The sequence below is a fragment of the Crotalus tigris genome, unplaced genomic scaffold (assembly GCF_016545835.1).
Source record: "Crotalus tigris isolate CLP2741 ecotype Arizona unplaced genomic scaffold, ASM1654583v1 scf7180000024436.1354646, whole genome shotgun sequence".
Taxonomy (NCBI): domain Eukaryota; kingdom Metazoa; phylum Chordata; class Lepidosauria; order Squamata; family Viperidae; genus Crotalus; species Crotalus tigris.
In genome coordinates, this window is record NW_024100605.1 from 467,194 (window position 1) to 492,352 (window position 25,159).

Here is a 25,159-nt window from a genome sequence, read left to right on the forward strand (position 1 = left end):
GCAATAAGAAACTGTCAGGCAGCCCTATAAAATTGGCTTATAAATTATCCCAAAATAACAAGCAAAATAAATTTCTATATTCTATAATGTAGCGTGGGCAACCTCCATGGAGCACTTTGCAACATTCAGTGCAATATAACTTCTTAGAACTTGAGAGTATTCTCACCCTCGTTCTGCATTTACAACTATAGCCCTGGGCTTGTCATGATCTCCCCGTAAGACAACTCCAATCTGCTCCCCATTAAGTCTGTGGACATTGATTGTATTTGTAGCTTCACATGTCCAGTACAAAGTATGGCTGAAAATATCAATGCTCAGGTCATGTGGCTGCTTTTCTGGGTTTTGGCTTTGGTTGCGAATATTCATGACTGTGAAAGGCTACAAGAGAAAGAAAAACAAGGACAAAATTGGTAAGATTATTTGATGTCTCAGTATACAGAAAATTTAAAACCAAATAATAGAGTTGTTACAGAAAAAAAAACTAAGAATGTGATTTTATGCAATTCCATAAAACAATCCCTCTGAGCTCAATTACTTTTAATCCTAGGTAAGTGTTTACAGGATTGCAATTTCAGCTGACCAATTCAGCGAAGACAATAATTCACAAAGACGTAGACAAAAAATCATAGCTTATGTTTTTCTTCACTCAGTATTTTGCCAGATAAACTATTCCTTCTGAGAAACAAATCCTCCACTTTCTAAAATGGTACCTACCAGTAGCTATTTTTATGTGCATATGTATTAAAAAAATTCCTGCCTACTTAGGGAATGAAACAATCAAATTGTTTCAAAGAACTGAAACATTTAACGCAAGAGCTAATACATTCACAATTTACTTTTAAAACCATCTACTTTCAACTTTGAAACTACTAAAACTATTTTAAAACTACTTTTACAATGGATTTAAAAGAGGTGATAGAAAAGAACTGGCAGCTATTTGAATGTGGAACTAAAAATGACATGTCACAAGAGTGATATGGAAAACATGTAAACAAATATGTTTACATATGACACCAGTTGATATCTTAATAATTAAATAATAATGATGAAAAGGGACATACAGATAACAAATCGGAAGAGTGATTTGGGTAACTTGTCTTATTTTGGACTTTTTTAAAAAATGACATGTTAAACTTACTAAAGACGTTTCTGAGGACAAAGGGGAAATAAGAAAACTTTTGGGACCCTATTTAAAAGGATTAAAGGTCAAGATACTTAAAAGGATAGGAAAGGAATATAAAGTTGGTTTATTGATTAAAATAAGGTGTTGTTCCTGTTGTCTTTATGAAGGGGAAAGTCATTCCTTTACATATCTCTTTTCTTTTTTACCATTTTTTCTCTTTTCTCTTTTTTCTGGTACCTTTTTCTTTTTATATTTTTCTCGATTTGTATTAACTTTTTATTTTTGTATCTGTAAATTTTAATAAAAATTATTCTTAAAAAATGGTGCTTGAGTCAGAGAAATCCCAGGGCTGTAAAGATAGCAAGAGCAAGCCGCTATTTATGTATTATTGTAAAGAAAGCTAGATGTTCATGTAGTCACCAAGCAGCAAGCATGCCTTTTTCTACATGATTTCATGAAAAAAAACCAACCTGAGAAACACCCAATTATGAATATTAATATTCAAAACCACTAATTAACAGAAACTGAATATGAAGCATCCCAATCATCAATATCACTGCAAATCTGGATACTGAAAATGTCGCAAGGTGGTATTCTTCAAACCGTGAGACTCTTTTGCTTCTGCAGAACAGCAGACTGCATTGTAGCAAATAGTCACCAATGTAATTTGCACCTAAGAAGAGCACTAATGGGAAACAATTCAGCAATTAACGCCTAGCAAATAGTCTTCAAAGAGCAGGCCTGACACTTAGAGGGTTCCTCCTTTGTACAAACAAGATTTCATTATCTGGTAGAAAATGTACAGAAAAAATAATCAAATTAGCCCAGATAATCCTTTCCTATTCCCCTGCCTCTCATTTTTACAGGACACGAAGTAGTTGAAAATACATTCTTGGATGTATGAGAAAGAAAAAGCAGGTTGAAAATTCAAATATTTTCCACAGAAAAAGAAGTTTACTGCAGGTTGCCAAGAAAGAAACAATAAAGGGGCTCCATCCGCAACAGCTAAAATATGGCAGTATAAATAGGTGTTTGATTGAAGACCCTTTTTTTCTTTCTACTCCTTCAGAAATGTCCTAGTTTGGAATTAGCAGTCTTCTATCATAACAAGAAAAGTTTTAGGGCAGGGGAGAAAAAACATTTTAAGTAGTTCTTTCTCACTCCTAAGTTGGCAAGGTGGGTTGTTTTTGGCTTCATTTCAGTTTAAATCTTGTAACGCAGAGGTCCCCAACCTTTTGGGCACCAGGGACCGGTTCCGTGGAGAAAAGTTTTTCCACAGACCGGAGAGTGCATAGTTTTGTATGCTGCCTGCATCCCACGGATGGGGCTTCGCTTGTTTGCATGGCCTACCTGTTGGCATGCTGCGGCCTGGTATCGGTCCACGGACTGGGATGTTGGGGACCCCTGCTGTAAAGGAAGACTTGTTTTCGGAGGACACTGCAGGACCAGTTGCAGGACCCAATGATACAGCATGTTGCTACCAAAATGTATGGTATCAGTTTAGACACATAAAAATACTTGCCTGACTGCCGTCATCTTTTGCCCTTTTAATAATGTTTTGGCGTCCATCTATCCAGTAGATAAATGCATCAAGAGGATCATAATCAATGGCTTTAACATTTCTTAGTCCATGGATGGGAAGAATGATGTCTGGACTCTGCTGATCATCTGGTATCATCCGACTTATTGCAGACCTCTGACTGAATAGTAAGAAGCTACTGGGTGCTGAAAGTAGAGAAAAAGTGAACACAATCCAAATAACAGTATTGGTAAAATTCTTTTGAAAAGTAAATACACCATTGCAAAAACATCAAAGAATAATCTTTCCCATGTCCAGATTTTTGCTATTACTATTATTGGTCACAGAATGACATGATTCCAGTCCCATCTTGAAAGAAAACACCAGAATGAATTGCCAAAAAGTCTGATATATTTCACATTACCAGACTTGGAATAAAATGGCATCCATGATCTTCAGTCCAGTCCAGGAAGGAATCCATGGAAGCCTAACAGATGCAAGATTAATTTGGAAGACTGGTCTGCCTCACTTTCCCAGGGATCCTCTTTTGATTTATGCAATGCCAGACCCAAGTTTATTAAATGCCCTCTTGGGGAGGATGTTCTCTACTTCTACCAATCTCATTTGATGAATTTGAAACATTAAAGAGAGATCAAGCCTTGAACCAAGGAGAAATGTCTTAACAATGAGAGCAATTTATCAGTGGAACATCTTGTCTCCAGAAACTGTGGATACTCCATCATTGGAGATTTACAAGAAGAAATTGGATAACCGTTACTGCAGAATGGCATACAGTCTCCTGCTCATGCAGGGGGCTGGACTAGAAGACCTCCAAAGTCCCTTCCAACTTTGTTATTCTATGTCCTATGTTCTTCATTGCTGCTGTCATATTCATGTGGGTCAATCTAGCTGTTGCCAAATTATAAGAGAGCAAAGGAAGAAGAAACTCTCATCTCTCTCAAAGCTTGCTTGCATAGAAGGGACAGATGCATAAAGAATGACAGCAAGAAGCAGCAGTCAACCCAAGGAGTACTGGGCCAGCTTTGGGTTCAGTTAAAAGAAAAGGCTCAGCAAATGTCAACTTGGCATTCAAGCCAACTGTATAGGAAGTAAATACGGCTGACATTTTCTGCAAAATGTTCTGTTTATTTTCAGTGTTGAATAATAACATTAAGTAGTATTCCTCTTACTGACAAGCATTATCCCAAGCAATATTAAATCCTACTATTATTACTTGCATCAATTACACCTTTAAAATCATTTTATTGTTTAAATTTAGATACTTTAAAAATGAATTTAGAATTCTTTTCATTTAATGTTTTTAACCAAATTTTCCCTCTCCCTCCTCCTCCCCAAAGCAAAACTGGTGTTACTTTAAATCACAAAGGCAGGTTTTTGGAAAACTCTGAAATGGACAACTGTTGGCAATCACTCTTTATGCTTGTTTTCCAATACTGTTTTGAATCCAGAATTGTGCTGAGCTTTAGCCAGTTGCTTTAATAATGATTTTATTGTTAGTTTTATTTTTTGTGTTGTTTGTTAACCCATATCTGAATTTCTCTTCTGGTGGAAAACAAGTTAATGATTTTTGTGTAAATGAAAATTAAGGCATTTATTGGGAGAGATGCAGACATCCATTTATACAGCTATAAGTATCTAGTGTGTAAAGAGGACATGTCGATTTAGGTCAAATTATTCAAATTTGTTTTTACTCCTTTTGCATTGCCACCCACTAAGTTCAACCCTGGACTGAGCAACATGACAAAATTGCTAGAAGCTGCTTCAATGCCAGGAGAAAAGAATTAGCCCTTTCTTTTCACCTGGAGGGTTACAGGATGAAAAAACCTACTCAACCAGGTTTCAGTTATCAGAAACAAATGGGCTGGAAAGATGCCCTGGAACACGAACTATGCGGTTCCTTTTGAAACCTCTCCTCTTTAAGTTCTGTTGCACGAATCCTTGACATTCCTCCCATTCTAGCCTGGGCTTACTGGAACCAGAACTCAGTTTTGATGGAGGAAGGCCTGGAACTAACAGAAAAAGAGCAAGTGCACACTCCCAAGAACACTATGTTCTTTAGCTGCTACTCGGCTTCTGGCAAGAATAGTTCTGAATCACTCCTACTACAGTCCATTCCAGCTGTCTGTCCTTCCCACACAGATAGGCTACAGATGCAAAAATGTTGTCTTCGTGGAAGTGTTGGGACTATAACGTTCATGATCTCAACCAGCACATCCATGAATGCAGTTGTAATCTAACCTATTTAGAGAATACCGTGTTGGGAATGGTCGAAAAATGAAAATATTTAGAGAGCTGCGTCAAATACATACAACTGCAGTTCCGGGTCTTGGGATCCAAGGTGTAGTGTGATGCACAGCCACATCTATAGCCATTGGGTATGGCCAGGCACAACTGCCCACAGTGCCCATTATTTTGCGCACACTCATTGAAACCATCCTGTCGCGATGAATGGAAAACTAATATATCCATCACAAAGTCCAGACGATTCTGAATAAGTGTTCGATTCCTGCCATTTGTTTTGTCAGCTCTTTCTATACTGTGGAGGTTCCAATCTGTCCAGTAGATGAAGTCACTGTACTGAGTTAGCCCAAAGGGGTGAGGTAGATCATCTGCTATTATTTCCCTCTCTTGCCCTGAAAGAAACATCCCATATGTTATTAATCAGCTCAAACACTCAAACCATGGTAACCAAAAAATGAAAGGTTGGATGAATTAACTCAAACTTTTACTAGTAATGTTTAATTATCAATTAATATAGGTCATCTATCTCTGCCATCTGCTATTCCTTTCACATTTTCAAAGAAGCATATAAAGTAGTACTGCCTGTCAGAGTACATTGAAAAAAAAATCCCCTGGACAATTATGAGACCCCCCATGGTCAAACACAATACATTTGTTAATTTTATTTATTGTCCCAGACCAATAAAAAACAATGAAATATGGGATGTTCTCTTGATCATTTATTCATTTTCTATAACTGTTCATCTCAGTTATGGATGGCTAACAATCATAAAAGCAATTAAAAACTATTACTATATCGTTCAAAATTTAATATATATGGCAGTTAACAAACAGAACTATCATTGATGATAGCTTTAATTCTATAAAGAACTAGAAATAAAACAGTACAGTTTGGGACTTATCTTTACTTCACTTACAGAAAGTCCTATCATAGGAGCAAACTCTCAGTTAAGTACTATTTCCTGCTGTGAAGCTTTATCAAGGGAAATATACAATGGTACAGTAAAGATAAAAAAATAGAGCTGTGCACTGCTTCAGATTTGATTCTAATCAGTGTTTTGGGGCATGCAATTCCTTAAACCAAGTGTGTATTTTCCCATGCCTATATAGCAAATTTCCAAATAGTTCATTAGCATGATACGTGTAATGGCTGCCACCATTGTCACCAATGTTTGAACTAAATTATAACTATACTTCTAGAAAACGTGAACTGTTGGTGAAAGGCCTTCTCATGATACTTTTTAGTAAAAAAAAAGGAATGCTAGACAAGCTTATGAGATGTAACTACAGTCAGGCTATATCCATTCCCTGCTGACTGTAACAGCACAATATCTAAAATAATAATGTGATAGGTAGGTACACAGGACCTATACATGCACATATGCATTAGGTCTGTGCAGAAATCTGAATTTAAAGGGCAAAAGGTGGGTATATACTGGGCAACTTTTAGGAGCACCTTCAACTAAGCAATTCATTTCCCAGTATCTTCTGTCAGCTGCAGAAAAGCAAGTGCACAAACCCAAGAAAAGATACAACTGTTTTCAGATGCTCCTTAGCACCACAAAGATGCTACATCTGCACTCATGTGTGATCCAAATAATATATCGGTACATATTTGTTTTAGTGTTTGTTAATTACAGCCCCTTTCTTCCTCCCTATGCAAGTTGCTAATTATAGGGGGATTTAGGATATTAATTCTAATATCTTCATTAATGACTTAGATGAGGGAATAGAAGAGGAATTAATCAAATTTGTAGATGACACTAAACTGGCAGGAATAGCCAATACCCTAGAAGACAAGCTCAGAATCCAAAAAGATTTTGACAAACTTGAACAATGGATCCTACCCAACAAAATGAGTTTTAATGTGGAGAAAAGCAAAGTTTTACATTTAGTACAGATTAGGCGAGACCTGGCTCAAAAACAGCAAGTGTGAGAGGGATCTTGGACTCCTAGTGGATGATCACTTGACTATGAACCAGAAGTGTGCAGCAGCAGCCAAAAAAGTTAATACAATCCTGGGTTGTATAAACAGAGGCATAGAATCATGATCATGCGAAGTATTAGTGCCGCTTTATCAAACCCTAGTGAGACCAATTTTGGTCACCATACTACAAAAAATATGTTGAAACTTTGGAGAGGGTACAGAGAAGAGCAACTAAGATGATCAAAGGCTTGGAGATTAAAACATATGAAGAACAGCTGCAGGACTTGGGTTTGGCCAGTCTAAAAAAAAAGAAGAAATAGGGGTGACATGATAGCAGTATTCCAGTATTTGAGGGACTGCCACAAAGAAGAGGGGGTCAAATTATTATCCAAAACAACAGAGGGCAAGATAAGAAACAATGGAAACTGATCAAAGAGAGAAACAACCTGAAATTAAGGAGAAACTTCCTAATAGTGAGGACAATTAAACAGTGGAACAGCTTGCATTCAGAAATCATGGGTACTCCATCACTGGAGGTTTTTAAGAAGAGACTGGACAGTCACTTGTCTGAAATGGTATAGGTTGTCCTGCTTGAGTGGGGGACTGGATTAGAAGACCTCCCAGGCCCTTCCAGCTCCATCCCATCCCATCCCATTCATAATGGAAGAGACCTCAGGTGGCTTCGCAATGCAATAGTTGGAACTCCTAATCCAGTAAGCTCTTCTGTAGGAAGGGATGGGAAACATACCAGAGAAATATTTTTTTCCATTTTATTGTTCACATTCATAATTTGGACACCAGGACTCTAAAACTTTTCAACTACTTTTGGTTTGTTGTTACTTCTATTTAATGATATGACCAATTACTCTTCCAAAGTTTTGGAACAAATTACAAGATATGAGAAATCCTATTCAGAATTTTGCATAAGACAATGTTTTGGAGGCTACTTAAACAAAAAGGCTGTTATATTGTGCTCCCATGTGATCAGTTGATCTGTTTAAGTTCCTTTGACTTAAAGATCTTTCTTCAGCATGACATGTCACCCATAGCTTTCTTCTGTACATCTTGTTCTTAAAGAAAGTAATGATGTTTTTAATAAGGCTTATTTCCACATCATATCTACTATATTCTAGATTCTGGCATATTACCTAGCATATTGGATGACTCAATCATGCTTGTGTCCAGATCAGTCCAATAAAGTCTTTGATCCTTGTAATCAATTGTAAGATCGTTGGCACGTCCCACCTTATCCACCAGCATGATACTATTTGTTCCATCCATGTATGCTCGAACAATTTTGGGTTTGCCTCCCCACTCTGTCCAGTACATATACCTGTAATGAGTGAAACAAAAATTGGAATGATTCAATATTTAATTTATATCAGAGCAATTGCTTGGCTTGCAGATTGCCTTATGAGACCTCAAAATTGAAAAAAAGATATTCTACTATGTTTCAAAACAATTTATTTTAGATATTTGAAATAAAGAAATAAATAACTGTAAGAACATTTCCTCGTTTACTATTCTGGAAATTTTGACAATACTTCTCTTTGTACATTTCAGCACATGAATAGATTCTTATGAGTTTCATACGGAATAGAACTTATGCAACATAAAATATTGGTTGTCAGTTTGGTCCCAACTATATCATACAAGTGTAGTATTGTATAGCATCAATCAAGATTTTTATTTGTACAGCAATCAGACAAAAAAATCAAAACATGCATGTTTTTCATGACTTTGATTACAAATACTGATATGATTGGAAAAAAATATCTGTTTGATACAGGATTGACTACTGGGCACACAGATTGGCCAACGTTTTGGCTGTAGCCACACATATCTCAACACATATATACAATTCTCACTCTACAACACCTCACCAGTAATCTAAATCGGTGTTGCTGGGAGGGAGATTGTGGGAAATCATCACTCCTATTTATCAGCTAAGCAATGGTGATATATGGTATATGCTCCATGGTTTCCTACAGGCTTTAGAACAAAGGTGGGTAACTTCTAATAACTTCTTGGGACGTGCATGATTTGGGAGAGGGTAAGGGTCTCCCAGGGACCATGGTGGCATTCTGAGTGGTATCATGAGCAAAAAGTCTGTTTTGGGGACAACTCACCCATTTTGATACCAGGACTTTTAAGGTGAGAAAATGGTGGCTTTAAGCTAAGGTTTATTGTACCCACTGCAACACTTAAAATAATCCAAAACTCAAAGTTGCAAAAAGGGCCAAATATATAAAAAGTATTTTTGGGAACACATGCATAGTGCAGAGTGCACTTGCCCACCCCTACTCTAGAACTATGCAAGAGAAACAGGGCCATGATCCCACTGGCTACATAACTCACAATGAATGAACTCCACTTCTCCCATAGGAGCTGTTATTTGTCCTTTTCTATTGAGCTGGTTCTCACTTACTATCTTGTTTAGTGGCTGTTTGAAGTTATGACAGCTTTGCAACCAATCCTTGCATTTACAACCTTGGGTGTCTTGGCTGAAAGAAAATCAATCATGTTTGCACTGCTTAATACACACACCACAGTGATGGGTCCCTTCTGCACCAACATTGGGCACAAAGTCGAAAGTCAGGCACAAAGAGGAACCCTAATCCCCTCACTCCATTGCAATAGTAATGGAAATCAGAGCAAGACAGAAAAGTCCCAATTATATAAACTCTGACATTGTATTTTAATTCCATAATTTGGGGAACACATTTGCAATCAAACTAATAAGCAATAATAAGCATTGAATTTGGATTTGAGATTTTTTTTTCTTACCCTTTTGATGGATCAAGAGCCAATGATCTTGGGTTGTCCAAATCTTTCCACACAAGAACTTGCCGGAATAGCCCATCTAACCGGGCCACTTCGATCCTATTGGTTCCAGTATCTGCCCAATAGAGATTCTTTCCCATCCAATCTACAGCCATGCCTTCAGGGTAATCTAACCCAAACTCAATCACATGTTCAAGTCCACTTCCATTCATGAAGGCTCGGCTTATTGTCTGCAAAAACATTTTTTAAAAATGACAGGAATTTCAGAATACAAAACAATTAATGGCTGAGTGTAAAGTATATAATACAAGACAGGGTTCCCTCAAGGATATGTTTTATTTTGTAACATTTAAACAACAAAATATTTAAAACCAAAATGTTGTTCTGGAAGGAGTCCATTAGAACAGCTGGTTAATAAAGCAAACTTTTCAGTTAAAATATCATAAATACCTTTAAACTGATGTCTGTCCAGTAGATTCTGTTGTCAGATACATCAAAATCTAGAGCAGAAGCTTCTTTCACACCCGTAAGAGGAATGGCAACATCATTGTTGCTGGCTCCAAGAGAAATCCTATGAACGGCTGCCCTGCTGGTGAAGACAAGGAAAGCTTCTGGGATGATGCAGGTCCTCATATCACTAAGTAACTCCAGTCCAATTGGACAGGCACATCTGCACTCCTGGGGTGTGAAGAAGCACAGGTGGCTGCAGCCGCCATTATTCTCGGCACATGGATTTGTCCCTAAAAAGAAAAACAATTCTCTGAAGGAAAAGAAAAGCTTGGCTAGGGCAGGTTTTAGGTCTTAAAGCATAGCTCCTTCTATGTTGAAAATGGCTCAAGATAAATTCTTCCCCATGTCTTCTAGAATTGTCTAATTGAAGGAAACTAGGTTAAAAGCTTTCTTCCATTTATTATTTATTTGAGTCTTAAAGAAGATTTGGAAGTCCTGGGTTAAAAATTCACTTTAATTATAAATTTACCTCATGTCCCTTATAATATCAATACATTTCAGTCTCAGTCCCTTATCTCCAATATTGACCATTTATCTTACAGTTTGCTGAATTAATATGCATTTTTCAATATGGAAACATAATGCTTGTTACTATCAATTAAGAGTCTACACAACACAATCTTCAGACCCAACCAACAGCACTAAGAAACAGTGGGGATATATTGCATATACACATCACATAATCAATTTCAGTTTTCCATACTGTGGAAGGACTATTTTAGATAGTAAGTATATTAGATAGTAAGTATATTTCTATTTCTAATTGGATCTATTCATAGCTAACCAAATAGATCCTCCTATAACAGTGGTTCTCAACCTGTAGGTCGGGACCCCATTTGGGGTCGAACGACCATTTCACGGGGGTCACCAAACAACGCAGTCCGCCATTTTTTTCCCCTTTTCCTTAGCTGTGCTACTCCCTTTTATTCTATTGAATAGAGTCTAATTCTATTGGCTTTCAAAAGCCAATAGGAATTGTCCAGGCTGTCTCTGCCCTGCTGAGCCTGCCAAAAGTCCCATTCTGCAAATGGTGCTGCACCAGTTGAGTAGTCCTCGACTTACGACCGGTTGAGTAGTCCTCGACTTACGACCAGTTAGGGGTCACGGCATTAAAAAGATTGAGAACCACTGTCCTATAACTTTCCCAACAGCCCAACTATACATTTTGCGTAAAAAGTATAATTAACAATTATTAAATGAGATAATGCCAAATTGGCCCACTGTGTGAAAGGTCATAGATTCCTAGTCAACATGATAATTCCAAATACAGCAAAGCTAGTAAACCAATTTCTGAAATTAAATCTACATACATTTCCAATAGGCAGCAAACATGGTTCAGTAAGATATGTCAAGCAGTTGTAATAAAGACTGAGCATCTGGATGATGAACAGATGCTAGTTGCATTGGTAAATCTCTACACATATTTTGGAGTGTGAAAATGTGTGAAACTCAACAAGATTTCATGGGATTGAGTGAAAATCTATCTTTATAGAGCTAATAATTTGGTGTTATGATCGTAACTGTTATTGTTGCAGTTTCAAAGGGAAAAGATTATTGAAAAGAATCACAAAATTTCAATTAAACATAATTGATATGACAAAGTTCCATTGAACAATAATGAAAGAATAAAACATTCCTTCTTTGCACAATAAACTTTTGGAATATCATGAATTTCTTTGTGCGCTTGGGAATTAAAGCCTGTGGAGATGTCTAAGTGTTTTCCATGTAAGAGTAATAAATTCCCATACTTTGCACTATTTTGACTTGTCGTTTATCTCACAGACTTCAGCTCATCCCAGCTGCTTGTTGTCTGGGAATAGCAGTTAATAAACATTTCTAGAAAATGTTCCCTGAGTCAGTACCGTTAAACATTGCTATGAGGAATTATTACAGGTTAAAAAGCATGAGTGAATCTTAGAGAACCCAGTGAGATAAATTAAGGGATAGAAATGTGTCTAAAGCCCCAATTAGGGAATCGTAATGGATGCACGTACACATAAGTCAGGAGCAAGCTTTCATGTTTATATATTCACACACACACAAAACCAGGGTGTCTAAGTATGTGTGTAAAAGATGCAGTTATTTTCAGTGTGATCCTTCTATCTGCAGACATGAAGGATATTAACGGCTGCTCTCTTTATATATCTCCATACTTAAACTGAAAGCTTCTCTGGACATAAACATTGGTCAAAACAGCATAATTGGATTGGTAGCTAATAATGTGTGCCTTTTATAACAGAAGGTGTTGCACAGAGGATATATTGTAGCCCAATTGACGCATCCCTATAATCATACTTATTTCTCATTTGTAAGAATACATGATAAATTATTCATGTTTACCTCATAAAATGACCTAGGTAGCATGAAAAAGAAACAAAAATAGAAATACATCAGCACTATTCAAAGCCCTTAACACACCAGGTGGCTGTATTCCCATTATAGCATTTCTCCAACCATTTTGGAGTTCCCCAGTCCCTTAGAGAAAGGGTACACTGCAATGATGAAAAAGTGATATTCTGCAAGAGGATCATGCCAATAACTGAGCCCCCTCAATACAAATATCCAAATCTCACACACAAGGCCCTGAGTCTATTGGTTATGCCTTTTTTCTCCATCACTGTCAAGAAATACTCTTGGCAGTTGAAATAACATTCAGGTGCAACCCAGGTCCAACAGGAGCACATAGTTGATTGAAGAAGAGACCTGCCACTCTCCTTCTCACGAACCAATGAGTTCAAAGTTACTCCATCAAATAAAAAAGAGTTCACTGAGAACAATTGGCCTGCAAGTACTCAGATCCTTTTACCTATCAGACAATGAATCTGCAAAGAGGATACCAATTTTTCTAATTAATCTTAACACTGGTTAGACTTCTTTTATACGACTCTTCCGTGAAACTCGTTATTGTTTTCACTGCAAACATTATTCTGGAGCATGGTCCAACCATTGGGCAATGCCCTCACTTACCCTCTGCTCTGGTGACACTTGTTGCTTTAAGACCCATCAAGTCCGGCAACTGATCAATGATAATGTCCCGACTTGCCCATTTCTTGTGAACCCTTTCAATACTTCGCCTCTGCCAATCTGTCCAGTAGATGTATTCACCAAGTAAAGTAAATCCAAATATATGAGGAAGTTTATCTTCTATGAGTGTTTTTCTCATGGTTCCATCAAGGCTTATTACCTGTAAAATATAAATATATATATATATATATATATAAAACCTAGAACTAAGGAGAAACTTCCTGACAGTTAGAACAATCAACCAATGGAACAACCTGCCTCCAGAAGCGGTGAATGCTCAAACACTGGAAGTTTTTAAGAACAGACTGGACAGCCATCTGTCCGAAATGGTGTAGAGTTTCCTGCCTGAGCAGAGGGTTGGACTCGATGACCTCCAAGGTCCCTTCCAACTTTATTGTTATTATTATTATTATTAACTATATTTTATTCACACATAAATGTGGTTTAAATTTTGGACCATAGCTGTAGTACAGATTATATTTGTACATTTTTCTACAGAAATGGAGAAGAAATCAAGTGAGATTTCAAATTATATCCAAAATCAAAAGTAGGAAATATTCCCAATTAAAGAAATGAATGTATAATCTTATATTTTGTCTATCCAGAATTTGGCAAAATTCAGTAATGAAGATTATGCTCGGTCTTCTCATCTATATCTGTTTGCATTACAGTTCAGCACCCATCTACTCTGGCAACATCTTTAGAAACCACAGAGAAGTACTTAGGACAATGGTGGCGAACCTATGGCATGCGTGCCAGAGGCGGCACTCAGAGCCCTCTCTGTGGGCACGCGCGCCATGCCCCTGAGATGGCAACCATCCCTCTTCAACCAGCTGCCCACTAACTCGCCGGGTCCCATGTGGCCGGATGCATCCCAGTACAGATGGTTTCCCTCCCCTCCGTCCCATCCCTCCTGGCCTCGCATGTTCTCCTTTTCCTGGGTACAATCCACTGCATTGCTTCCTCAGCTGTCGACTGGCCGTCCAGTTCAGAGGCAGCTTCTCTGAACTGCTGGTGGTGGGCTGTGAAGTCCCAGAGTGTGCCAGTTGAGGGGCCGGCAGGCTGTGGCTGCTGATGGACACTGTCATCCCCCATGCGCTCGTTGGCCTCTGTGTGCAGGGGTCGACAATGTTAGGCAGCAGCCACCCCGGCCCCTGCCTCGCCTTGCCCTGTGACAATGGCATCCCCCATCTTGCCTCGCCTTGCCTTGCCTCACCCCGCAGGAAAAGCCTCCTGCCCACTACCTCACCTTCCAGAGACCCTCTGGATCTCCCTCAACCTTTCCTGGCCCCCACAGGCGTCCCTCCCCACGAGCAATATCGAGGTGACCACGCCCACCTTGGCCACACCCACCCAGTCCGCCATGACCACCACAGCCACGCCCACCCAGTGGGTCACGCCCACCTGGCACCCAGCGATAAATAAGTGGGTTTTGGGTTGCAGTTTGGGCACTCGGTCTCTAAAAGGTTCGCCATCACTGATTTAGGATTACTCATGCGATTCCTCTATGTTCAAAAGCACAAGCCACCGTCTTAACAGCTGTAGGACTTTGTGGAAAAGTAATAAATTGCTTCACTATCTTTTTCTTTATGCTTATTCAGAACTTTTAAGATACGGTCTTATTTTCAGAGAAACACAGTACTTCCCATGTTAATGAACTCCAAAATATTAGGGAAAGTGTCCCCTCTCATCTGAAGTGGATTCTCACTAGCCCAAGTAAAAAGAATTTGTATATGCCCATTTGTAAAGTCATTTCTCCAAAGGGGGGAAAAACTGCAGACTTATTAGATCATCCATATTTATCAATGTTCAAACTGATCACAGTAGCAGGGTAAAACAATACCACATGATAATACTTGCTTAATTTTTGATAACTCTATTAGGAGGAAAACGCCACAATCCCTCTTCCCTTCAAAAGAAAAATGGGGCATACTCAAACCATTCCAAGTTCAATAAATTTTGAGGTAGAAATGCCAGGACAAAACTCTATACTGTTTCAAAAATATTCTGAAGAGTGCATTAGCCATTAAAAAAAAACAACCCTCTTCTATCAGTAGGTAGAAATTACTGACAGAAAGTAAGGATAACAGTAAAGGAAAGTCATCTAAGCATATGTTAAGAACGGTTTTAGAAGTAAGGGGAAAAAAAAACCTCTGGTTTGCCCTAGTCTACATTTCATTTTAAATCTTTAAATAATTAGCATAGAATTAATGAGTTTATAATACAAAATTTTCCTTATTTGCTATGTGTATCTAAGTGTGTTGTATTTTGTCTTTCAGATATTGCTAACTTTTTTTTTTTAAAAGTACATTTAAAATCCTTAAACCTTTAATACTTGCAATAAAATCCCATTATAAATTTCTATGCTACCGGTTTTTAGTTGCAAAATACAAAAACTATCTTGCTTTCTCTGACCTTTGCAAAGAGAGAATTAATCTTTTCTGTTCATAGGCTGAGTTAAAATACACTCTGCTGCAGTCTGTGGACATAAATTTTGTGGTTACTTCTGCAGGAAAAAGCTCCAAAAGAATGTTTAACTATTGCTTCCATTTTTTCCTGTTGAAAATTTTTTAAAGCTTACTTTGGGGGGGGGGGGAATTCCCTTGTTGAATTTTTTCTGTAAGTTAGATGGTAGGTTACATCTGGCATGGACTGACACCTCAACAACTTTTGTGATCCTAGGCTGAAAAACTAGAGAACAAAATACTCATTTAATGTTTTCATTGCACTCTATAGGCTTGTCCCGTGCAGTTATAGGACAATGGACAAATGTTTTGTTCCACACAACACCCAGAAAATTATACCAGAATGCTCTGAATGTATCCATTTTTTATTAAGATTGCATTTTCCTCTTTTGTGTACATCCCCTAAAGGAAATGCCATATTAAGAACAATGATTCATATGCTCTAAAGAAAAACAATTGGCTAGACTAGTTGTTTTGCCATTCCTGATAATTTGGAAAAGCTGTTATCTAAATGTTACCAGCATAGTGATTTGTTTTTTAAAAGTCACAAGAAGTTGATGGATAAAGATTGAAACAAGTATATACATGGTGGGGGTGGGGGGAGGAGGTGAAGAGATGATGAGAGATAAAGGAACTAATTTAACAAGCAGTTTTCTTGGGTTTTCTGTCCTTTTGTGAAGTTCAATATGATAGAATGTAAGGATAACAGAAGGGATGTTTTGACTGATGTCTCCTGAATTGCATCACAGTTTTATTGCCAACAGGATTCAACTGAATTCCACAATCTTGCCATTGCATTATTATTAATTTCCAGCAATCATCTTTCAAAGTACTCTTTTCAGCTCATTGACTCTAACTTAAATGTTTTACAGCAGGGGTGTCAAACTGCCGCGGTGGGCTGGATGTGTCATGGTGAAACTGCACCCATCCCATTGCCGGCAATGGAAAAACAGTTGTGATATGTCGTGACACGTCACATAACATTGCGAGTTTGACACCCCTGTTTTGCAGGGAATAAACTCTCTATATTTGTAATGAATTAGGAAAGTTCTACCAAAAGTGTATAGCTTTCAGTTGTTGTTGTTTAGAACCAAGCTGCTGGCAAAACAAATGTCCCATATTTAAAAAAAACTGTTCTGTCAAGTTCAGAACATCTGTAACCTATGCAAAATATAGCCTCATTTTGTTTCTGCTGTTAGCCTTCCTCTTCTGCCTCATTAAAAAAGACTCAAAAGCTTTCTGAAAACATAAATATCAATCATATCTCACATCTGATTATGTTGCTGTTGTTGCAATTCAAAACAACAGCGCAGCAAGCCAAAGCAAGTGTTACTTACATGCAGGTGAAAAAGATCTGAGAAGCAAAAAAATCAGCAAGTACAAGTCAGACTCAGCAACTGTATCATGCCGGAATTGTGATAAAATGAATTATCAGAGGCAAGCTCAATTACACATCCATTTTCTCTTCCCTTGCACATATCTCCCAACACGCACTTCTATTAATATCTAACAAGAATCTGCAAACTATGCTCCATTGACTAATTAAAGATCAATGCATGTAATTCTCCCCACCCTTAATTAATACAGATCAGGGACTTTCATTGCCTTGGGCTACACAAGTAAATTATGCTTGCCAAATATCTAGAGACATATTAAGTAATAGCCTCATTTAAACCCAAGACACATAGTTCATAAATATTGAAGTATCAGTGGCAGTCATGGCCAGGAGAATTTCTGTATAACTTCACTTTGCATACGAATTGTGCTCATTGCTGGACTAGGAGGTAGTACTTATGTTTATTTATGCCATAGTCAGCTCCCAAGGTGGATTACTGCAATGTGCTCCAAGATGGTGTTGACTCCTATCTTGCTAGTCTTTCATAAGCTCCAAGGCTTTTATTGGTTGTTCTGTTTGGGCTTAACTACTGTTGGTCTTTACTCCATAATAATATAGCCACCTTGGATGCAATCCTAAAGCAACTGGAGCACCACTTGAATACCACTGGCATTGACAAAATCACCTTCAGTCAATTGCAAAAAGCAGCTTTAATTGGAACAGCTTACATTCTGCGACGATGCCTCAACATCTGCCTATCCCAGGTGCAGATGTGGGAAGGACTCAATAGGTGGATAAAAAAAATCCTGTCTGAACATTGACTGTATGATAAACCTTAATAATATTTTTATTGCTTTTACCTTTTGTTAGCCACTGACAGTCATCTGTCAGATAGGTGGCCATATAAATTGATGAAATAAATAAATTTAGACACCTATCTGTGGTGGTGGGGAAAGGTGTGAGAAAAAGACTGGGGGAAAAAGAGAGAAAGTGTAAGTGGTTGCAGAATGCATCTCTTAAATATAAAAGAGTTCTTCAAACTGGTATTCTCTTTTTGTGTTGAACTATACAGTCATGCTTTCCCATACAGCATTGCCTTTAGAGCATTCCCCATCTTGGCACCCTCAGGATGCAGCTATAAGTACCATGTTGCCTCATTTGGACAGATATCCAAGTATGCATTCCACTGTAGCAATGAAAAATGGACAGACCACCCACACTGGAATGTGCATTTCGAGACATACACCTACATAACCCAAGGAATTCTCATATGTCTGCCAGGTCAGAAAAATGATCTAACCTTCGTCAACCTCTGGTCTTTTAACAAGAGTCTGCCAAATGGCCCTGATTCACTCACAGGCAAAGAATGGAAACAAGTATATTTATTCCCGACTAGGAGATGCATTCTCTGAGAGCATGATAACTCTGCTTTTACTGACATAGTAAGTACAGAAACTTTTTTGAAAGTGCTGACATTATCCTTGCCATTTGGAATTTTTAATATCAGGATTAGCTATCCAAAACAGCAATATGGGATGGAAGATAAAATCAGCCTTCCCTAAGCAGGTATCTTCCAGACTTGCTTGTAGACTACACGTGGCATTGTTAAAATTCACTTTGCAGTGGTTTAAAGATTACATTACAGAATAATAATCTATAACCTTAACTATATTTAGATATTCTGAACTTTATTCAGGTATTCTTAATACTGGGCGGATAAATTTAATTTTATTCTTGTCCTGCAAAACTTTTTTTCCTCCCTCGTCCTGGCTTCAGCCAATCTCATGTTGTGTACAAACCATATGCTAGAGTGCCTCTTTCTCTTCATTCTTCTGCCATGCTTCTTATCCCTAAATGCTTATATGTTTAATGACTCTACCATCTGTCTAGTTCTGTTTTTACTTCTTTTGGAATTTTTATAGACTGTCTTCAGAGATGGGTTTTGTTATGTCAGGTGGCTTACAAAACATCAAATAAGCAGGAGGCTCCATGATTCCCTCAAGGACCAGGTAGTGTATCCCTTTAGCTAAAATCAGGTCCATGATGCATGGATAAATTATGCCCATTTTGGCAAGTTCTCATTTAGTGTTACAGACTGGAACATGATTAAAAGTAGTAATTTTGATTTGAAAAAAAAAAACTCAAGAGTTTTTCTTAAGACACAAGAATGCACCGATTGATCCCCACTCTTTTATCTGAAGTTTGGAAGAGTGATTTAACTTATAGTATGAGCTAGGACAGATCCCGAAGCTACCTGCAATCAACTTTCTCCCTCCCAACAATTTTTCAAAAGCTCTTTTGCACAAGGTGGGGTAAGGTTGTTTTTAATTTCCTAAGCTAAAACCTGTTAAAGAGAAAAACAGTTGTAAAAAGTTATTGTATGGATCAACAAGCAAAACATTTCCATAAAAAACCTGCCCATTGTGAATTTGAACATCAGACTAATTTTGGTTGAAAATTAGAACAAAATATTTCATTAATTTGGATTCATCCTCAATTTGTTTTATACGGAAGGGAAAATGTATAGACTTAGCTTTCATCTAATGATCTAAGCAGTATTTGTTTTATATTAAATGTACTATTTCAAATGCAGATAGTATTCATTTATTTGATTTTTATCCCGCCTTTGCTTTGATATACAACTCAAGGTGGCAAACATACTAATACTCCTTTCTCCTATTTTCACCACCCCAACAACCCTGGAGGTAGGTTGGGCTGAGGAGAGTGACGGGCCCAAAGTCATCCAGCTGGCTTTCATGCCTAAGGTATAAAAGGCATTATCAGAATCCTTCATGATGTTTCTGGATACTAGAATTGTAGTATAAAACATCTGCAAGGAGAACAAATTGTAAAAGACTGACTTAAATGAATACAGGATAAGATTATGAATCTATTCGTTTACATCTAGACATTCCATGTAAATGTAGTAATGTTACTAGTGTAGTAGTGTTAAGTATAAATAAAGTATTAAGATTACTAGCAACAATCAATACTGTAGTATTTTTTATTTCTAACTTGTTTGTGATTGATCTGCACATAGATTATACTTAAAGTATGACAACTTGATGTTTAATGAGAAACTGTTGCAGAAAAAAGGTGCAGAAGATGTGCAAAATTATTTAGATAATTCGGTAAAATAAAATAAGAATCGTATCATTTGCTTAAAAAAATTGTTTTAAAATTACCTGCTATATCGGCTACTCCTGGATAGCAAATAGCACAATAACAATAATATGAAAGTGCGGTTGTTAGCTTCAAAAAACTAGTTATATCTAAGAAAGCAAATATTCTTTAGCAAAATATATGATGATGATCTTTGGTAAAGGAAAATATCAATGTGTCCAGAGGAAATTCACCAAGACCAGGTACATATGCCAATTATAACTGCAACCAGGAAGCAAATTTAACTAAGAGGAAATTTTAAGAAAAATGTCTAACCACCATTAACAGAACAAAGCTGTGAGTAATGGAAGACAAATTTTACATCTATGGTGGGTGGACAGCATGACAGTACAAACACTCTTGTAAAATTGGAGTATTGGACAAAGGCACCCAAGATAAAGCAAGACGAAAACTGACAAAAGAGTCAATGTGTTCAATAGCTCACCACAGACTCCCAAGGGAAAGTTAGTTAGAAAGGGAAAAGAGCAGGGCTACCTCTAGGCACAGCCAACGCAAAAGGGCAGCAGGGTGCTTTAGGTGAAGGAAGCCTTGTCATAAACAGTGACAAGCAAAACATATGGACCATCACAATGAAATCAGCATGCAGACATAACAAGGGACTCGTCATAAAAACTGAAAAGTAGCCCCATTAAAAAGTTGGTGGCGTCGATTGAAAATTAACATTGCCCCTTGCACTGTTTTCTCATGCAAATGCTCAAGCAACAAAGGAACTGGAAGAAGGGGAGAGAGAAATACAAAAGACTTCAATTTGAGGCATGGGAATAACAAAATTTAGGTTAAAATGTTTTCCACTCTTTTCTTCAGCAAGCAGAGGGCAAGGCTGAGAACCATCTTGAAGAATTACACCTAATTTTTTTTTTAAAGGAAAGGGTAGGCAGAATTAAAAAAAATTAATTATGGTTAGCAGTCACAAATATGAATCAGAGTAATAATGACGTCTGCAGTAGAGTACAAACTATGCCTCAGCAATAAGCAACCCCAAAAAAATGTTAACAAAAAGCTGTTCAGATTGCAATTAATCTGCAGAAAACTTCAAAGTGGGCTTCAATTCCTGCTCTCACAACTCAAAAACAATGGTGACGTGGGACAGTTTTAAAAAGTGCCTGCTCAGGCAGATGATTTATTGACCACTTTTGCTCATGTATGCCCATCCAAACTATTGGAAGTATGGCAGAAACTCTCCTTCCCTCCTCCCTCTCTTCCCGTTTCTTTAGAAAGAGCTAGAAGGGGAGGAGAAAGACGGCTGACAGCGCTTTGCATAAAAGGACAACACAGCATTTTTAGGCATTCATAATGACCAAATCAACCAAACAAATTGCCTGAAGAACTGCAACAGTACGCTATTGGATTTTTACGTCGGCAACTTCAGAAGTCCATTGGAAGAATAAAATCTTTTTATCGTGCGTTCAAAAAAAACAATCACAATTCTTGTTCTGTCTCTCAGAATCTGGGGGGGGGGGGAAATCACCCCTCTGCACCACTAATTTAGTCTTCTTGCAGAAGAATGAATACAAGTTAAAAAGGAGCCGATGGTTGGAGGAAAGCCAAAGAAATCTTTCAGGAGCAAAATGCAGAAAGAATGGTGTTTGTTCTGCATTCAAATTTCACATGGAATTCTACAGATGAGATGATATATCTTGCGATGGGTCCAAGAATACACCTTTGTTAGAGGAAACACAGCCCTACCTAGAAGTGCAAGGATAAGAATTCCTTGCCAGGTTTTCTTTCAAAAGTCACCCTTCATCAAGAAAGAGGGCTTCTTTGCAAGAACCTCAAAGTGGAGAATTAGGCAGCTACTGGCTTTCTATTTATAGTCATCCAGGCAGTGAATAGTTTCGTTCCAAATGCCACAAGGCAGACATGCAACCTTTCATTCTGGGGACCTGATTTGTGTTTCATTTCATGAAGTCAAGGACTAGAAAGACAAAAAGAATTTCTAACAAGTGTGCAACAAAACGTTTGGCAGGGAACAGCAGCCCGGCTTCTTTATTAGTGCTACTAGATTCTCAGACATTGGCATAAGGGGTTGGGTAGGGGAGCTTTAAAAAAAAAACCCTTTCCCACAGAATTTTACTTTTTTTTTTTTTTTTGAAAAAAGGCAAATCTGCATGGTCTGTTCCTTCCCCCCACCCCGACCCTCATTAACCATGAATGCTACTGCCCTGAAGTTTAAGCAAACCTGGGGGCATGTGCATGGTGGGGAAGACTTGGGAAAGGAATGAAGGGGTGCAAGCATTTCAATTAGTTGCCTTTGAAGGGTCCTTCTGAATGAGACAGAACACGCTTGTCAAATGCAAGTTCAAGTGAAAGCCACTTCCACCAATGAAGGGCACAGATAGCTGTGGGGGTTCTGTTAAACCCTCCTTGCTCCCCCCCCTTAGGTCTTTATTGCTCACAAAAAAAAAGGAGGCAAGGGTCACCCATAGTTTAAAGTAAGTTAGCATCCTTTCCCACAGGATGACTCTAGTCAGTCAATGTTAGGAAAAACCCTTTCCTTTTTTGAGTGACAGGTATCTCCTCATGACACTAAGCATACTCATAAAAAGCTGAACACACACTTTAATACAGATGATAGTTGCTGAACATCAATTGAACAAGCCTAAATGTTTCTCTTAAGATAATGGTGAGTGAGCCTGAGCACACCCACTTTCTAATCAGCTTCCCCCCCCCCCAAATGGGTCACACAGTGTGACACTGAAGCTATCAAGGCCATCTACAATCCAGAAAGCATCCACTATATAGTTGCTTACATGCAAGGCTAAGAGCATACCCTGAATACACTTTCCCCCCCAGCACTTTAACCACATGCACACAGAGCATGGAGGAAATGAACCCCAAACACAGCAAAACAAAACCACTGAGGTGAATTTCCTCAGTTATTTAAGATGAAGGGGATCAAAACATGAAGAATTATTCACTGGTAACCACAGTGAGGAAAATGTTTCTTACATTTTCACTTGATTTTGCTCTAAGTACGGGTTTGGAGAAAAGAAAAACAATTCAGTATCATTTAATCTCACAACACTAAATGAAATGCCTAAAACTGTGTAAAAATAATCACTCTGCCACCAGGGCTCTTAAAAACCTAAATGGATCATTATTATATATTCTAAACTAGAAGGAAAGATATATATTCCACCTGGAAGTGGAAAACACTCTGTAAAAAAATCTGAGAATTAAGACAAACTGAATTCTATCAGATTTCAGAATCTAAATATACCTAAGAACACAGGTAACGTAGGCAGTTATACCTGTAGATGTTAGCAAATTTTCAAATTAAAGCCAGGTAACCAATGGAGTGGAAAATAGTGCTTTGCATAAATATACATTACTCCTGAAAATATTCAAATCAAATCTTTCACATGCTGCTTCAACTTTCAAACATTCTATTTCTTATATTGTACATTTGTGTGTATTTTACATATTTCAAAACATCCACGATAAAGGAAACAATGCTTAGGCCTTTTTCTAAATTAGTGAGAAAGTCCCCCCTCCAAGACTGACAAGGCCATGCTGATATCAAAATGAGATGTGTGCATCAACATCATTGCACAAATGACGTGATGTATTTGGGACATAACACCTGGCACAGAACGTAAACTGTATAATTTGCACAGTGTGGGGGCATTATTTGTCTCTTCCTCACCCTTAACAATATATAGAATTGTGCTATTGAAATGGGCAATTTAGAGTCTAGTTCTCTGATTGGTATAGCAATTCACATTATATCATTCCATACAGACATCTCTATAGCATTTAACTGAATCCGTTGAACCTGCTACCTCTCTGGATAAGTGGTTCCATCATCAAGTTCTTTCTATTATTAACCAATTGCTAAAATTCAGTTGAAATCTGCCTTCCCATAACTTAAACTCACTACTCCATGTCCTTCACACTAGAAGAAAGGAGAGCAGATCTTGACATTAGGACCTTCACAGAACTCCTTTCTCTTCACAGGATCTTCATTTCTTGTCTCCGGATTGACCTCACCATCCTATTCTGAACCTGTTCTCATTTTTCTAAATTGATACCCAAAAGTCAACAGAGCATTTGAGTTAGTGCTGAATAAAGCAGGATGGGATGGAACAATTGCTTACTTTAAATTTGCAATCAACAACTAAGAATTCTTTAAGAGGTATTATTACCAAACTACTTTGTCCACCAAACCTATAACTTAAACACCTGAGTTTTGTTATGACTTTTTAACTTTAAAAAGTTGCATTTATCTATTAAACTGTCTAATATTCAATTTATGATCTAACAAAATACCCAACAGTACCCTGTACCACTGCCAAGTGAAGTCTCTCTATACTATAATGAGCCTTTTTTTTTTCCTTTTAAGAGGTAGAATTTTACATTTGTGCCTGCTGGCTTTCACGGCTAAGGCAAGACTAGAACTCACAATCTCCCTCTTTCTAGCCTGGTGCCTTAAACACTAGACCAAACTGTCTCTTAAAGCAAGATCATAATTTGTTTCTCTCAAAAGATGAATAGCAACTTTAGAAATGATGACAAAGGAGAGAATAAAAAGCCTCCTTCGAGCCGGAATCAAACCAGCGACCTAAGGATTTCAGTACAAGCAACTCTACAGTCCTCCACTCTACCAGCTGAGCTATCAAAGGGATATTTTTTTTTTTAAATTCTCTCTCTCTTCTAAAGAATTAGCCACTCCTCCTAGTTTTAGATATTTCACAAATCTGGTAATTACTTCCCCAATCTTTCCATCCAGGTCATTAATAAAAATCTTGAACAGCAAGGGCTAAGACAGAATACCATGTGGTAGTCCACTTAGCACTATTCTCAGACTAATACTGAGATATTCAGAAGTATTGTTTTATGTTGTATAATCCAGCTCATATTTTACCATTTTATTAGTCTACATATGATGACTTTATCAAATTCATTGCTGAGATTATATCTGCAGCATTCCCCTGATCTATTAAGCTGGTAATTCTGTAAAAAAAAAAAAAAAGAGGCAAGGTTAATCTAGCATAATTTACTCATAATAAAAGCTGTGCTGGCTCTT

General features: G+C 37.7%; 1 protein-coding gene and 1 non-coding gene across 3 annotated transcripts in view; both read right to left on the minus strand.

Moving 5' to 3' along the window:
• The window catches only part of LRP5 (LDL receptor related protein 5), a 136,759-nt gene that overhangs the window by 20,056 nt on the left and 91,544 nt on the right, over positions 1–25,159 (minus strand). For both annotated transcript variants that reach the window (XM_039331262.1, XM_039331261.1), the window contains exons 8-14: positions 13,093–13,309; positions 10,066–10,355; positions 9,619–9,845; positions 7,980–8,164; positions 4,973–5,296; positions 2,646–2,848; positions 167–378 (exon numbers count right to left, since the gene is read on the minus strand). In XM_039331262.1, the coding sequence (XP_039187196.1) occupies positions 167–378; positions 2,646–2,848; positions 4,973–5,296; positions 7,980–8,164; positions 9,619–9,845; positions 10,066–10,355; positions 13,093–13,309 (1,658 nt within the window). The remainder of the gene's footprint in view (positions 1–166; positions 379–2,645; positions 2,849–4,972; positions 5,297–7,979; positions 8,165–9,618; positions 9,846–10,065; positions 10,356–13,092; positions 13,310–25,159) is intronic.
• TRNAY-GUA lies at positions 24,667–24,755 on the minus strand. The gene is given in 2 exon segments: positions 24,667–24,702; positions 24,719–24,755. It is a non-coding gene; the product is annotated as a tRNA-Tyr (tRNA).